Consider the following 17,103-nt stretch of genomic DNA (forward strand, 5'->3'; position numbering starts at 1 on the left):
TTTGTCTTTTTTTAATTCAGCTGACTGTTCTTCCCAGGCTGAACTATGTTATTGAAAAATACCCTCAGTGATAAGGAGATTTAAACAGAACAAAAAAATTCCTGAGTCAACCATTTATCTGCTACTGAATTCTGTGAACTAATCTTAGCTCTAGCAGGAGCTCCCTTAAGCACTTCGTATATTTTAGTATGATACAAGAACTTGGCATACATGGTACAACCTGTGGCTTACATTGTTTTAAAACTAGAGGCAAAAATCTGTACTGCATGGCACATTCAATGAAATCCTCATCCAGCTCACAGCCTAGACCAGCCATGGTAAGGCACTACTGAAGTCTTCTAATTTTACTGCTTCTCAACACTGTGAAATTTAGTGACAACCATCATCAGCTATTGATCTTAATTTAGACGCAGCTTGTCTTATGTCACTGATAAGTACAGGAAGAATATATTAAAATGCATGTTTCACTGATCATTGGCCAGTGAAGAATAAAAACTTGAGCTCTCTCCTGTCACACTGGTTTTGCTGGAGATAATCGCAACTGATTAGCATTAAATGGAACATGTTGATGCAGAATAACCCTGTGTATTTTTTTTCCTTTCTTAAAGTCAAAATTTATCCTCTTTTCTATTAGCTTTTTGCAGAGCCAGAGTCCCATTTCTCACCTGTGTTTCGTTCATTTGTTGCAGCTTCTTTGGTTGGGATTTTCCTCTGCCTGTCCTTTACAGCTGTACAGACCTTCAGAAAATAGACAAGAAAGACACCCCACACCCCTTTTCCCATTCCCCCATGTGTCTCTACTTTCCAAGCTGATGTGACCTCCTTTGGAGTTACTTATCTGCCTTGAAGTTACTTATGTGCTTGGGTTAACCTACTGTGACATCAAATATCCAAAAACTTATGCACTTTGAAAGGGACAGAACTGCTCTGATTTGAACTTGTACATATGGAAATATATGCTGATTTTTGTTTTAAGCCTTCTATTATGATACAATTATGCTAACTACAGAAATGTGTTTCAAATTCAATCTGCTAAGCAACTGAGTGGGATGGAAACAAATGGGTTACATTCATGATTGTAGAGCAGAAACAATACATAAAAATGCCATTTGGGATATTAACTATAAATAGTTAATGGATCTAAAAATGCATTTCTGAAAATGATACCATTTATTGAAATCATATTTGTGAGCTATTTCATCTTTTTAAGGACTCTCTCACATTTGTGCTTGAGCTCACTGCAACCTTCTGACAGTTTTATCATTGAAAAGTTCAAGGTACATCTCATAATTGCACCAGGAACATGCATTTATCACTGGCAACAGTTCTGTGCCACATGAAATGAATTAGTGTAATAGACATGTCATGTAATAGCATCTCATTATCCTCCCCCTCTTTCTCCTCTTTCTTAACCTTCTGCAATGAGCAGGTCAAAAATGATTGTAAGTATAACAAACGTGATTCCTGACTAAGTTCCAGAAGCATTACTTTGCTAAAAGTGATGGTATGGCAGTAGAGTGAGTAATTAGCATCACAGAAAGGAAAGTGCAGAAAGTGCCATACAAGGGGTTGAGATGTAATGCTGCTGCTGCTGCTGCACCTGTAGTTCAACAGATACTGAGGCACTTCAGTGGGACAGGGACCATGCAAGACCAGGGCCACTTAGAACCCCCTGCACCGGTTTCTTTCTTGCAGCCTTCTGATTACTGCTAAGAGACAAGATGAGACAGAGGCCAAAAACATGCAAAATACACCCAGACTCTCAGCTGTTCCTAAAGGGCCTGAGAAGGAGAGCAGCAGGTCTGTGTTGGAATGAGGAAGTAATACAAAAGAAACACACCTGAGACTTAACTCTCACTATGGCCCTGTTGATGCAGTTCTCATTCGGCCTTGCCAAATTAGCCCCTGTTCTACTGTATGTCCAATTGGCATAGGCATACAGTACATAACAAGCTAGGTTCAGTACAGAGGAGTTTCTGTAATTTGACATCCACTGAAGATGCAAACAACCACTACAATCACTTGCAGGCATTTCAGTAGTGTTTCTCTTTCTAACTATTCAGCAATTTGTTTGTTTTAATTAGATCGCACAGTATATGCAGCTGTGTATATGGCTGCTAACTCAAAGACTAAGCTTCTACATAATGAGGCTTTAATTTCCCAAGCACATCCTCATTATTTCACATCAAATCAGCCTCACCTTCCTTGCACTGTTCTGACAACTGCCTTTGTTCTCAGCTTCTCATCCTATCCACGATACAGCCTTGTCCACCAAAATAGGTTATTCTCAATACCATTCCTCTAAAATGTGGTTTATGCTTTTCATTCTCAGAAGAGCCAGTATTATCACCAGCTCACAGAATGGTTTCTTTCATCTCATGAGGCCTTGATCCTGCTCTGTTCCAGCATGTGGGAGTCAAAGTACCCCTAATATCAGTCAGGCCCTGCACGATGGCTTCTACCCAGAAAGTGCAGATTAAAAGAAGCTAGATATTTTTTGCTAAGTATAGGAGGAAGCAAGGAATTAGTCAGGAAAAACTGATTTTCCATTATTAAGACAGATCTGAATAAGCAAGTATTCAAGTCAATTTACAAACCAAAGTCTCTAACTTCTCTCCCTCCAGCTCAGCTGCTGAGCTTTCAAAGCAAATGAATGTCTTTAAAGTTTTGCTCTGACTGAAGATACTGAGCTGAGAGCAAATAAACAGCTCTTCATTTGGTCTTGTATGAAAATGTTCAACTTGAAAGCAGCTCAGCCACTGACTGAAGTGCTACTGATTGCTGTGGCTGCACTGGGGAAGAAAAAAAGCATGTTCTTTTTGAAGCTTGATTAGGAGATGTTCTGCCAGTGGGATTTCAGAGGGAAGTGCCATTTCTCTCTTTTCACACCCTGCCTCCTTTTCTAAGGATGCTTCCAGGGTGGCTGTGCAGCTTGTCTCACCTGCTTCAACTCCCCTAGAGAGGTCTATGTAGTAGAAAAGGGAAGGATGAGGCCCCTTTTGGAGGCAGCACACCCTAGCCTTCCATTGTTCATTCAACATACCAGCATCCCATCTCAATGTCAAGCCTCCATACCAGCTCCCAAGCCACCTCTTCGGATGTCCTGTATTTCTGTGTCAGAACTGAAGTCAGGAGAAAGACACGAAGGATACATTTCCATAGTTCAAAGACAGGTGCACATAGAAGGTCACAATTCTAGCCTCACCGTAACCCTGTGAAGTGCTCTATGGGTAGGATGCTATGTGCTCAGGTAGGACCCAGCTCTGCTTACCCGCGCTCAAAGTACCCGTTGTGCTTTGCAAAATCAGGACCATACAGATTCCTATTTATTTTTTTTCAGCACACTAAGGTGTGCAAACACAGAAGAAAACATCTTTATTGTAAAAGAAAGACATTCTGTTCTTGAAAAGTGTATTCTGAAAAATACAGTGTTGGCTTTTACTGCCAGTGATGTCAATGTCAAAGCTCCAATTGAATTCAGTGAGAACATGATTTTATCCAATGGGTAAATAATTGCACATATTTCACATCTCATTGTTACCGAAAACTGTTCTTCAAAAAAGGAAAATAATCAACTGAATTCAAGCACTCTATTAAAAAATCATTTGATTTGCATTCCAGTTGAAATCACTTTTAGCAATGAAAAGATCTTTTTGCTTATTCAAAATTTACATAATTAGGAAACCACAAAAGACAGGCACTGCTCTCTATTCTGGTCTCAGCTTAAAAATATTTCCAAGCCCAAATTTTGTATTTTCTCAGGATCTCTGCTTTTTACTAGTCTCAGCATTATAATGCTTTGAAAAATTCCTCTTGTCAAAAAAATACATTTTCTTGCACGTTTTGCTTTGTAAAACCTCAGTGTATCTATTCAGCATTATTAAACTGTTATCTCAACTGAAATGGGAACATAATCAAAAGGCTGGGTATTATTTATCTTAGTTTTGTCTCCACGTCAGAAAATTAAGACAGTGATGAATTACACATTCCTGTACAAAATTTTATTATCAGAGACAAAATTCAGATTTGTTCTGCTAAAAATACAGAAGATAAAGCTTCTCATTAAAAAAAAAAAAAAAAAAAAAGATCCTTTTAGTCAGTTCTTGATGTGGAATAAAATTTTACGTTGAGAGTCGTTTATGGAGTCATTTTTGAAGGCATATCATAGAAGAACACTGTTCTGGTAAACTGTAACATAAATTCATATATTGTTTCTTGTTAGTGGTTTAATTTGCTGATTAGCGTTGTATATTCATTAACTAACATTGTAAGAATAATTTTGTTCATATTCCCAAATCCTAGGATGTTTCAAACACTAAATGAAAAACGCTGTTAAAATTGGCATTTTTAGATAACTGAGAATCAATATCTTCTCTTTATATGCAAAATATGTTTTTCCTACAAAAAATGAAAAGACAAGCAAAGCTCAGTAAAAAGAAACTAAACTCTAAATTGAGCAAAACCACATCATTATATTCTGAGCTTGAAACCAGTAACTACATCACTTGCCAGCTTTACATAATTTGAACCACATGATTAACTCCACAGAAATTAGGGGTACTGCCTAGCTGCCTACATACATGGCTGAGCTGTGTGGTCAACTGCTTTGCTGAGCTGACACTTTTAAGTGAGAGGTCTAAGTTTGAATATGCAATGATAGCTTTGTCAAAGCAAATGATCCAGAATTAGAAGCTATATATGCATGTACAACTGGTACATAGAGACAAAACTGACATAATGCAGTGATCTGTGTTTCCTGTAAATGAAAATGGCATTCTGATCTTGCAAACACTTATTTGTGTGAAACTACCAGTGAACTGTATCTCAGCTGAACGAGCTCCACCTCTTACTTGACAAAGAACTGAATTCCATAAGAGTACAGATTTGAGAAGTAATGGAAAAATATGTTCTTCTAATTACAGTATTCAGAATTAATCTAAAGCTGAGACAGAATTAATAGAGGGATTCATCCATTATAACCAGCATTAATAGCTGCCGGACTTTTTCTTTCTTCTTAAGGTGTCAAAAGATCTTACGTGTGGAGTCTCTAGGGAAAAACTGCAATTTATTACCAAGCCTTTATTTTCAATATTATAGTCCATTATGTCATTGAAGCATATGTAGTGGAATAGGTCATTACTTTTCAGGGAAATAGTTTATGTATGTGTTTATCTTCTTCAAAAATAGAGCAACAAACACCTTTCAGTAAAACATCAGACAGAAACTGCACTCTCTGTTTTTATAAGGCTGTATGTCTCATCCATACCAAAGTCTATTGTCCCTTGAACATAAAAACAACATAGCAAAATTACATTTACACATATAATAAAGCTGTCTTTGTACAGGATAGTTATACAGTAATTACAATGATGTTTCCGTTAGGAACTGCTCGGAATGTTTCTCCACAGAACGTCCAGGGAACTTCATCGTTGCTGAAATCTACTGTTTGCAGGAAAGAGAGGGTCATTGCCACACTCTTCACAATACAGTATTCTGCAGTTCTCCAAACATCTTATCATCTTATTATAAAGCTTTATCACACTGGAATCAATCGCAAAGTATTACTCTAATTAAAAAAAAAAAAGAAAAAAAGCAAAGGAAAGACTAAACAAAAAAATCTGCCATCAAACACGTGCTACTGAAGCGTACACACAAACCTGTGAATCAGTCTGTACACCAGCCTAGCAGGCACCTCAGGGCTGCTCTGACAGCAAAGGGTTAGATCCTCAGCTGCAGTTCACATTGGTCACTTCAAGGGATCTATCTCATGCTGCGCTGTCTGAGGAGCCATGGCCACACGTGTGCCATCAGTTCAGTGAGACTTCATTTTGAAATTACAGAGATGAACAAATTACCTGCATCAAAATGGATTGCACAGAACAGATACTGCATCTCAATTTTTGGCCTCCCACATTGCATCAGGGACATCCTTATCAGGCAAAACCACACAATGCTGAGCAGGAAACATTAGGGCCTTGTGGCTCACACCCCGGCTGCACTGCGTACTCTTACAGCGCTGCCCATCCACGTGCTGCCCAACATCACTCCATTATAAACAGTGTACATAAAATAAGCAAAGTATTCAGCAATACTTCTTTACCACTCCACACTTAATCACTCAATACGAATCAGGAAAGTATAAATGCTGTTTTCAGAGAAAGGACACCAGCTCTGAGTCCAGAGAACTTGTGCATATGGGTGGTTCTCCTTAAACACAAAGTCACACTGAAACCATTCCACATAGAAAGTGTTTTATACAAGCTGACCTCAACTGGGTTACAATGTAGGGTATACTGTGGTGAAGCTGCCTTCCACTGCCAGCATGGAGACATAAGATGCACTCCAGATACACCAGATTCTTCAAAATACACTTGACATTAAAATTCTGCTCCAACCAGGGCATATGGCCTTACTTCAGTAAAAAATCTTCATGCACAACACTGCCTTCCTCTCCTTCATTATCTCTGAAAAATAAATTCCTTATGTCAGGAGGGACCGCTCACTCAAGTCAAGGTGGTTTTATTGGATTTCAGAAGATAGGCAGAGGCTCCTGTAGTTGCATGAAAAACAAAATGGCTAATTTTTTAAACTTTTACATGTAAAAAGGGAACTGCACAGACACCAGTGTCACACATTTGTACAGACACCTGAATTTTTTGGTGGTATTAGTACAGTAAGTACTATTACAAGCACAAAGAATTTGTAGTGACATCTTTCCAAATCCTATGTTAGAAAATGGGCTGAACTCATGGCACATTCTCAATATTAACAAAAAATATCATAAAGATTGTCTGCATTCTTATGCATATTTGAAAATTTAATGTATTTTTTGACTGTTTGGAATGATTTCTCAACAACAGACACTACAATATTTGAGATCTTTACAAAGATTTTGGTCAACAATTTCCGGCTGCAGTGGCTGCAGTGCAGGGATTTGGATTTTTCCATTCAATGCAGACTCACTAGCTGGACCTGTTTCCAAGGTCACACAAGGCAATGATGCAAATCTCCGAAGACCATCCACAACCCATAGCCAGCAGAGACCTTCTGTCCCTGCCATCTAGCTGACAGAAACTTGGATTGAGATTCTTTGCACTCCAGCTGCCCTCCTGATGCAGGCAGGCTCATGGGCAGTGCAGTTTTCAGGCTGCTCCACGTAAGGCTGGGAGAACAGCCTGTATTCAGGCTGCTTAGCAACAGGACAGTGTTTTTACTCCTGCACACTCATACTGACACTGTGGCTATAAGCCCTGCTTTAGGACAGGTGGCCTGATATGCTAAGTACTTGTATCAGAAGTGGTGGTAAACTGGTTATATACATAAACAGTTTCCAAAGACACATTGCTTTTCCTTAAAGAGAAAGTTTCACATTTGACTCAGTCTATTTTCTCTGACTGCAGTATTGACTATGGTCATGTGGAAAACAAAGATCTTATTACACAGGTACTTCAACAAAGCCACCCTCTTCATCAGATATTCACTCTATTCTATCCAAAGAATTAGACTGACTAACATTTTATGGGAAAATTATCTCTACAGAGGACCTTTCACACACATATACATACATACACATGACATTTTCTTCTTTTATTTTTTGCTATTTAGATTTAGGTTTAGTTGTATGGTTTAAGATCCTTGCTGTGAAAAGTCCTCTCTGCATCAGTGGTGATATTTCCTTTGACACTCTAAAGCCCAATGAAATCAATGAAATATCCACAACAGCCAAAAAGCTACATAAAATTCACCTGCAGTTCCCATCATAGTATCAGAGTTCTTGCTATATTCAGTGAAAAGATCATCAAAGGTCACAAATTTGAAAGAACTTAATACATACGAAGTTTTTCCATCTAAATCAGTCAAACTTAATGTTCAAAGTACTCTCAGTAATGGCAGAAGTGACATTTCATTTCAGAAGCAAACTTCCTCATTGTTCTGCTCTAGCCACAATTAGCAGCAACTATTGTTTCAACAGCTGTCAGCAGAGGATATAAGAATAGTATTTCTACCAGCTACAAAGTAGTAAGCTGAGAATTTTTGTAGTGGACAGTGTTAAAGAAGTACAAAGGTTGCCATATTATTATGACAGCATAACATCGTGTCCTTATGCCTTCATATATGATTTAGTAAGCTATAAGAATTAGTAAGTGCAAGGAATCTCAAGTCTTGCAAAGGCCTCATCAAATCTCTATAAAATGACTTCTAAGCTTGAATAAGGGACACATCCACACTGGTTTCACATTTTGCAGCATCTCCTCTCACAAAAAAGAACAGATTTACATACTGTATTTGAAAATGCTAAGAAGTTTGGGGTATTTGGTTTATTAATCCTAATCCAAACCATAAAAATGTGCCCATCTTTAAATGAGGACAAAGGAAGAAAAGGACTGGTAAAGGAGAAAAAATATCAATCAGATAAATAGATTTTTTTTTTTTTAAGAAGACTATTAGAGTTTCCCATGAGGTATCAACTATCCTTTTAACACATAGCTGTGTGAAACTTCCTACAGAAAAAAAATTCTTAAGACATATAATTAAATACAGGGGGATTGAATATTGTAAAAAACTATTAAAAAAAAAAAGCTATAATTTTGTTGGATTTAGTCCATTTAAACTTCATCCTGATTCAGTGTGAAACAGCTTAAATAAAAAATATAAAAAGAATAGAGAATTACAATGGAAAGACTAAGTCAACCTTAATAGGAGCTGTAATACAAACATCATTATAATACAACAATTATAAGCAATACATCAATAGGTATGTATAATAAATACATGTAGGGCTTAAAATTTGTGATAGACCAGTTGCTCAAGGCCACTACAATATTAATTTGCATCCAAAACTAGATAAATGTGCAAGAACTTAAATTCTAATGAACAACAATGGGAATTTCTGTGCACTGTGCAGAATACACAGGCTGAATTAAATTTTCAACTTTGAAACGCATTGTTAGTTTGCCCTTTATCAGTGGAAAGGCCTAAAACTTCTATGTGCAGTCTAGAGGTATGTGGCTTAGTCTGTGGTGATGAAAAACAAAAGTCATCAAAGACAATCTTGAACAGAATTTGAAATGGGAAAACCATTATTCAACTTTCTTTTCTCTGAAATCCCCAAAGTAACTCATGTTTGAGTGCTTGGCTTTCTGTGCACTCTTTGGAGATTATAACTTCGGGCTTCATTACAAATATAAAGAGTATTTGGCTTGCTTTTTTATAATAACAAATCCACATACAATTTCATTCAGTAGAAATTAAAAGTGTGACAGCTACATAGTGGCACTGAGGCTGAGTTTGGTCAACCACATAAAATAATACTCAGCACTTTTAAATGCCTTTCTTTAGAGGATATTCAAGAGCTTTGCTAACATTAGTCAAGCCTCACAACATGCCTGTGAGGTAGGTAAAATACATAGGAGGAGGAAGAGGATTTAATTCAACATGGACACAATAACGCCTCTGGGCACTAGGTTCACTAGCACTGCAACACAGCACAGAGGTTTAGGGATTACTATAAGGCAAAGAGTTAACAGTACAAGAGAACAGGATTACCCCTTCTTTTCGTTGTATGTGGTCAAGCTAACGCACCCTGGAGCAGATGACCACCCAAGCATTTCATACACTTAGTCTGCAAAGAGTACCCTGGTAATGACACAAATTAAGAGGTTCAAAATGGGTGACAGGCCCATGATAGTGGTAGAACAGCTTAGTTATGAGATATTTACCAGTTCTTGAGGGAGAGAGTGCCATGGGAATGCGAGCCCAGAAATCAATACTGTCTCCACACAACTTAATAAATCTAATAAATGAAGATGCTGGGTTTTGGTTCTTTTTTGCACTAATATTTCAATTCACAAGCAATTCACTAGAGTTAAGAAACTGATAGTGTAAAAACATTTTGATAATTTCCATGCCCTGTGAAGGAAACAGCACGATAAAATGTGCGTCCTCTAATTTGTCTGACCACATGTTTCCAGTATACAGGCAATGATGTGATCAGATGGTTGTAATGGACTGGGCTGTGATAAAGAAGCACTTTTATACATCTATAACCACCCTCTGAAATTGCTGCAACCTGCCTCCTGTAGACTCAGTAGTTTTATTAATTTTTTGCTTGTTCATCTTCCTCCACGGCAGAGAGGAGAGCATTCGACCCTAAGATGAATCAGTTTTGTCCTCATCAAATAGCACCAATGGTGCAGATGGGCACTGTGCAACTAATTTCCAATTCATCACTGACCACTCAAATTAAAAACTGAGAAAAAAGAAACAAGCGAGTAAGAAAAGTATCACCCATTTAGAACACTTCTATGTGAAATACAAGGAAAGAGAAAAACCGTGTTTGTGTGGTACTATCTTATACGAATACACACACACACACATTTCTTTCTCCATATTTCAGTTTTCTAAGTTGGCATAAATGGCACAATCCATATTTGCAAAGACACTGCCCACATAGAGCACAGGATTTGTCTGTTAGTAAATCACTACCAAGGCTGGTCTACTGCATGGAGAGAGCTGTTGGTTAATTTTGTGTCTTTGAATGGAAGATATTCTCCTCTTTTCCTAATTTCCATTTAAATCCTATGTCGACTTATAATATTTGTGCATTATCAGCTGTGTAAGTTATTACTGCACAGGTTAGGTGACCCATCATGAATATCTCTGCCTTGTAAATTTGCTCAGAAGAAGTGATTCACAGATTCTATAAAATCAATGCAAAGTTCTCCTCATAGAAACTGACTATGTTCACAGCTAAAGTTACACGGTTTCACTGATCAGCAGTGAATAAATTTATAATTATAGCGCATGAATGAATGAATGATGTCCTTCTCTCTCATTTTCTCTCTCTCTTCCCCTCCAAGATGATAATTTAAATACGGGAATATGGAAACTGCAGCTACAACAACTAGCAACTCAAAAAATGAGCTGGCACCTTTGTGACAATCAAAAGACAGTCTAAATGGTGGAGTAATTGGCAGCTAGTGGGAAAGCTGAATTTATATCTCATACTGCCCTAAGATGGAATCCTTCTGCATTTCTTCTTCCTTCCCTTCTTTTTGTTCATTGCAACACTGATTGTCGTAGAGAAGTCTTTGTGCTTTGTACAATGCCCATCTTTGACGTAACTGGAATTCACATATAAAATGTGGCTGTTATACATAAGCATGCTAGAATACAGGCAGAGACGGTAAAAGCATGCACAAAATAGTCTTTGAAGGGTTTTTTGTTTGCTAGTTTTTCTTCAACATTTACATGCACCACTTAATATCATGTTTGGTTGTGTACACTGAGGATCAGATTTCACAAGCACTCATGACCTTTTCTTCTGAAAAGCTTATTGACAGTTTCAAAACAGCCTGGTGTAAAAAATAAACAAACAAACAACCCATAATTAAAAAAAAAAGGAAAAAGAAAACTCCCTGCAATTTGATCTTGTCTTCATGATTTTAATGCTGATCACTTCTTAAACTTCTTTTCCTTTTGTAGTGCTTCTGGTTAAAAGTTCAGCTGGAAAGACAGATTAGTGTGTCAAGGATTTTCTTAACCACTGGAATAGTTCTTCCTTATAAAGTCTTTGCCACCGCACATTGGCTTCCACTGTTTCCACAGCACGAGAGAAAGAGGCAGCAGCTCCCTCCTCATAACTCTTTATAAAGTTCTTTAGCTGGAAATACAATTTAACAAGTTAAATTTGCAAGAACTAAAGAAAGCAAAGATTTCCAGTTCACATAAACAAGTCAAGCATTTAGGACAAATCTACGTAATCATTACTGAAGTATATGTACTATCACATAGAAGGATTTAATAGGAAATGTAATAAGACAGTAGATTGTCAATTATATATGAAGTAAATGCTTCAAATGGCACTGGAAGGTATTGACATGTCAGTGTTGGATCACAACACCATTTCCTCTTTCGCTCCTGTAGCCCAGTTGCTGCACTGCACAGACAGCTGGTCCGCTCTGAACTTATATTTTTACCTAGAAAACTTAGCTGGAAGCACTGTAAAAGACTCTAACCCAGATTTATTCGTAAATGTCAGTAGAATGCAGCCTTGATGTCCTTTGGTTTAACCAAATTTTATACCAAATTTATTTCAAGAGTTTATTTACCAAATTGATTTGCAGAATCCTTTTGATGATATAATGTAATTTGGTTGTTTAGAAAAGGAGTGGCTGGTTACAGAGGGAAGCGAATGGCAACAAAGCAAGTAGTGTGCATTTGATGAAAGCCTGAAACAGATTCTTTCTCTTATGATAAAACTTTGATCTTTTTTCAACAAAGTGGAAAGGTCTCTACTCTGTTCCCATGTATACTCAAAATATAACCCTAGCCTCTGGGCTATTATAGCTGATGGCACTGGTGTGCTTTGAATTACCGTTCTTTTTAAGTGAGAGCTGCAAGGCTGTTCTGCACAGTACACTGCCAGTTATACTGACTTGTACAAAATCAGGTAGGTTTAGCCACTGTTATTCACAATTAGTAAACCTTTGTTTCCTGATGATGCCAAATTCACCTTGTGTATTTAAATCTTATTTTCAACAACTTTTCTATGGGTTAAAAAGTGAAAAAGACAGTCCTTTACAGCTTCTCTGACCTTAGCAGCTGCTAACACATTCTTGCTCCTGCCCTGCTTTATCCTTAAAATAAAAACAGCCTCATGGTCTGGAAGTCATTCAAAAATTACCTCTCTTAGTTCTTCTTCGGTATTAAGGAATTCTGTGACTCCACTGATAAGCTTTGAATTCATAAATAATGCTTCTCCATACCTGCAAGGGCAAAGAAGATGCATGAAGTCAGTGCAAAAGTCAGGCCAGATGAAATTGAGAAAGTAATCTTTTGTTACTCAAGGGAGAGGACGTGGGATCAATTCTGCAGATCCAATAAAATAGTAGATAACTTTTAGTCAGCCACTATTAAGCAGAATGGGCTTAACCCCAGCCACAGATGAGATTTCCAAAGGAGGGAGAGGACCAAATTGGAAAAACATCCCAGGTTTAACAAAACAGCCTTCCACATCATGACACCAAGCAGCTCAAAATACAAGCACTATTGAAGAAGAAGAGCAGCATCTATGGAGAAATATTCTGAGGAGCCCTCCTAGCTCTACCATCACAAAAGACTTTTGAAGTGCTGCAGCTAAATGTGTTTTCCATTTATCCATGTCATCTGCATTACAATTAACCACTGGATAAGTGAACTGAATCAAATCCTCTTGTTCCAGTACCAGATAATTAAAATAAACAATGTTGATAGAAAATAATAGTGCTAAAATAATCCCCTGGGCTATCATGTAGCATCTTCAAAGAATCAACTTGTCAATGAAAATTCAAAAGTTTGGGCAATGAATATTTAAAAGCTGATTTGTAGCTGGGTAGGATGTTCAATAACAATCAGCAATGGCATTCTGTGGGCAGCTGCTTTGAAACTGGCCATTCAAATACTATCCTTCCATCTTGTTCTCCACAAGCTTTTTTCAGCTTCTCAAACAAAGCAACTCAAACAGTATTACACCTGAAGTTTTGCATCACGTGTTGGAATAGTCTGTGGGTTGTTGTTTTTTTTTTTTTTTTTTTTTCCTAATGTCTTCAGTATGGTGTATGCAATTTCATTGTAAACCAAAAGCAATTCTTTTCAAGTTAGCTGTCATTCAGCACAGCAAGAAGCACTTCACAAATAGTTATCTTTATCTTTATCTGCACATATATCCAAAGAAATATGTAGCTAATTTGAACATGACTGTTTTGAAGATATGGAATTCAGCTCTCTTGTCAGACATGCAGAAATAATGCCAATAGACCTCACTGCAATTAAGTTTCTCTGAGGGAATAATTCAGTTCACACCTTGCTTTTACAAAATGACTGAGGAATTCAAAGTTCAAAATGAAATGAACTAGCACAGTCATAGCTTTCTGTTCTGCTTCTATTAGCCTGAAATTAATTACTCTTACATACCTGGCTACTGTAATCCGGACAGTCCTTCCAAAACGGAAGAGAGAAAGGGAAAGGGACAGCATGGGAAGAGAATTAAGAGAGGGAGAGAGAGAGAAGGGAAATGCTGTTTTTTGAGAAATTTCTGTTTTGAGGAAGGCATATACCTTGTTTCTCTCTATCTTGAGCTTGTGTGAAGGGAAACACTGGTGCAGGGATCAAAAATCCTATTCTATGAGCACTAATAATTGAATTACTCATGGATATTTCAGAAAGTACACGTCTCTTTTTCAAACCTCAGCCACACTAGTGTATAGAGTTATCCAGAGGCAAACACCTCTTCTGGGAAGTATGGATTTCATGGTCCTTTAAGCAAGTTTAGGCTTCCTAACAAAGGAAAAGCCTTTATTATTAGGTTCTCAGTTTAGAATCATAATTGACTGCTTGGAAAATTGGAACCTCCTTTTGATGGAGTCTTTTGACAAGGTTACCAATCCACTTTACAGAAGTGACCTCATAAAAACCATTTGGGGGGTTTTATTTTTCTTCAATTCTCTACTGAATCCACAGTGTGAACAAAAAGTAGCAAAATTCCTTCCACTGAAAACTATAACTTCATGTAGAACTGACCATTATGTATATTTGTTACAAAGTCAGTCACTAATAGCAATTATAAAATGGGCTCTAATGGCAAAAATTACAGTAAAGCTACAGCCCAAAATGACATCTTGAAAGTGTGAAACAAAAATACACACATGTATGTGAGAAATCTTGCAAATATCAGTCTTTCTACTTTTCATGAAAAAAACAACAGCACTGTAGAAGCAAAACCTTAAGCATTTCATCTCCCGAGTCAGGGGCTCTCCACCTGCTCCTTTACTTCTGCAGAAGCAATCCTCTGACTCCTTACAATTGTAAAGGCTCTGTGTTTGTCTGAACTGAAACTGAGAAGTAGCATATTCCATCCACTTTGGACAGACGTAAATGGTTTCCCAGTTATTGACAAATTTCCCAAAATTGAGAAATGACTCACGAAGGAAAGGAGGACTTCCTATAGGTGGCTGTCAATTTTCACACACAGACACTATGTGCATGCATGATCAAAATAATTTAGAAGTCCAATTGCTCAGGTAATAGGAACTTGAGCATAATATTTTCAGTTCTCTTTTCCAGAACTTTTTAAATCCTTACAGACTTACTCCCACTGACTTCTCACAAAGACTGGGCACCTTAATTTGTAGGTAGCCTATGTAAAAGCAACGAGTGCTTTTAAAGACTTCAGACATTATTGATATCTTCTGTGCAATGTGAATACAAGCATGATGTATAAATAAGAAGGGATGACATTATCAAAGAGTTGGAATGACAGCCAGATATGCGGTGTTTTAAAGTTAAAGGAAATATCATTATAGCATAATTCTATTGCCCTCAGCTATTTCTTATTATCTCATACATCAACATCTTCTCTAGTAAATTCAATGGAAAATACCATAGAGATATCGCCTTATTAAATTAATGTTTATTACAGAGTATTATAGTTTTACATAAAATTAAATGATTAATTATAATGGTAGAAAAAAATGTCTTGAGACAGAGTACACTTGAGCTATAATTCAGCAATAAAGCTTGCATTTTAAAAATGTAGTAGTGTAGCAAGCTTAAATCAGAAGCCTAATTCTGCATTTTATTATGTGTTTCACTGGATATTTTAAGGAATAAAGCATTAGAACAATTCCTCATTCTGAAATACTTTCGTAGAAGATTTTAATCTGTAATTACAAATTGAAGTTATTTTCAGTAAACACTGTGTAAGTGCAGCTTGTATGAAGCACTTCACACCACTGCATTGAATTCTTCAGCAATTATAGAAACGCCATTGGATGTCCCTGACAGAAAAAAAATGCACAGGGCGAAGGGCAACTGCTACAATCCTTTTGTTGATTCTGAACAACAGTTCAGAATTTGGAGATCAAACTCTTTATGAAATACAAAGTCAGTGTTGGGCAAAGAGATAGACTTTGTTATTTTCTCATTAAAAAAAAAAACAAAAAAACAGATAACAGCAATGCTTACCAAGAGAGATAAGTAAAATTACAATTTTAAGCACAGATAAGCTATCAAAAATTAAAACATACTAAAAAAAATAATCTGGCATCAAACTTTGTTTTCTAAGTCCATTTGTCTACACCATCTAACTCTGACCATGCCTAATACCACAGCTGTTAGCTAGGTTGTCAGATGAGCGTACCCAATACAAATTTTGACAAATTTATGCCCAAATAGTTTAGACATAAATCCCTATACGAATCCCTGAAGGAAGAAAAAATACAAGCTGCTACTCTGAGCATATTAAATTGCACTGGGTTGCATAATAATAATGGTTTTGCCATGAACTTTCTAAGTAAAAGTCCAGTTCTAGAATAATCAAACCAGCAGTGGAGGACTATTAATTTTTAAACTCTTAGTAGTCTTACAGCTTTCACAAAATATCCTCCTGCAATGTAAATTCCCCAAACCAAATTTCAGCTTAAACCTGCTTTCCTAGCCAAACTTCCTCTACAACCTATAAAATATCATCCAAAACAGCATGAACAAGTTTTTTAATTTTTGGGGAAGTTGCATAGTTTCTGAGTTTCCTTCGCTCTTCTTTTGATTGTATGAAACACTGGAAGTTCGTGCACGTAGTTAGTAAGGAGAAGGATTTAGTTAATAAAAAACAGCATTTTAAATGCATCATTTAAAATACTCTGTGATACAACAGAAGGCTTCCCATGGGTCCAGAATAGAACAGTTCTCCTATTTCGTCTGGCAATATCTACCAAAACCATGAGGGTGGCCTTGCCCGAGGTCCTAATTTCTTGGACATCTGCTTTTGAGAACTTCAGCTTCATCTGAGCTATGGTCCTTTCTAGTCTGTCAGCATGAGTTGCGAAATCTTTCAGACCATCTGGCTGTTCATAAATAACTAAATAAACTTCTTATTCATTGAATTAATATCAAAATCTTCATCAAAAAATGAATTTCAAACATTCAATAAGCATCTGAGTAGGAGCATGCTGCACATATTCAAAGGATTCATAGTGCTCATGGTATAAGGAGCAAACCCATCTTCTTCCTGCTCATTTATATTTAATTCCAAATGTTGCTCTTCAGTTACTTAGAACCCAACTGAAA

The 17,103-nt window shown here is 37.0% G+C and overlaps 1 protein-coding gene across 1 annotated transcript in view; it reads right to left on the reverse strand.

The window, feature by feature from the left end:
- Positions 1 to 11,518: 11,518 nt before the first annotated feature.
- Positions 11,519 to 17,103, reverse strand: part of TRHDE (thyrotropin releasing hormone degrading enzyme) — a gene marked incomplete at both ends in the record, with an annotated part of 207,291 nt that continues 201,706 nt past the window's right edge. Inside the window, 2 exons of the mRNA XM_079538556.1 lie at positions 11,519 to 11,662; positions 12,686 to 12,767. Coding sequence (XP_079394682.1) covers positions 11,519 to 11,662; positions 12,686 to 12,767 — 226 coding nt within the window. The remainder of the gene's footprint in view (positions 11,663 to 12,685; positions 12,768 to 17,103) is intronic.

The sequence above is a fragment of the Tetrao urogallus genome (genome assembly GCF_951394365.1).
Source record: "Tetrao urogallus genome assembly, chromosome: 1".
In the NCBI taxonomy this organism is placed as follows: domain Eukaryota; kingdom Metazoa; phylum Chordata; class Aves; order Galliformes; family Phasianidae; genus Tetrao; species Tetrao urogallus.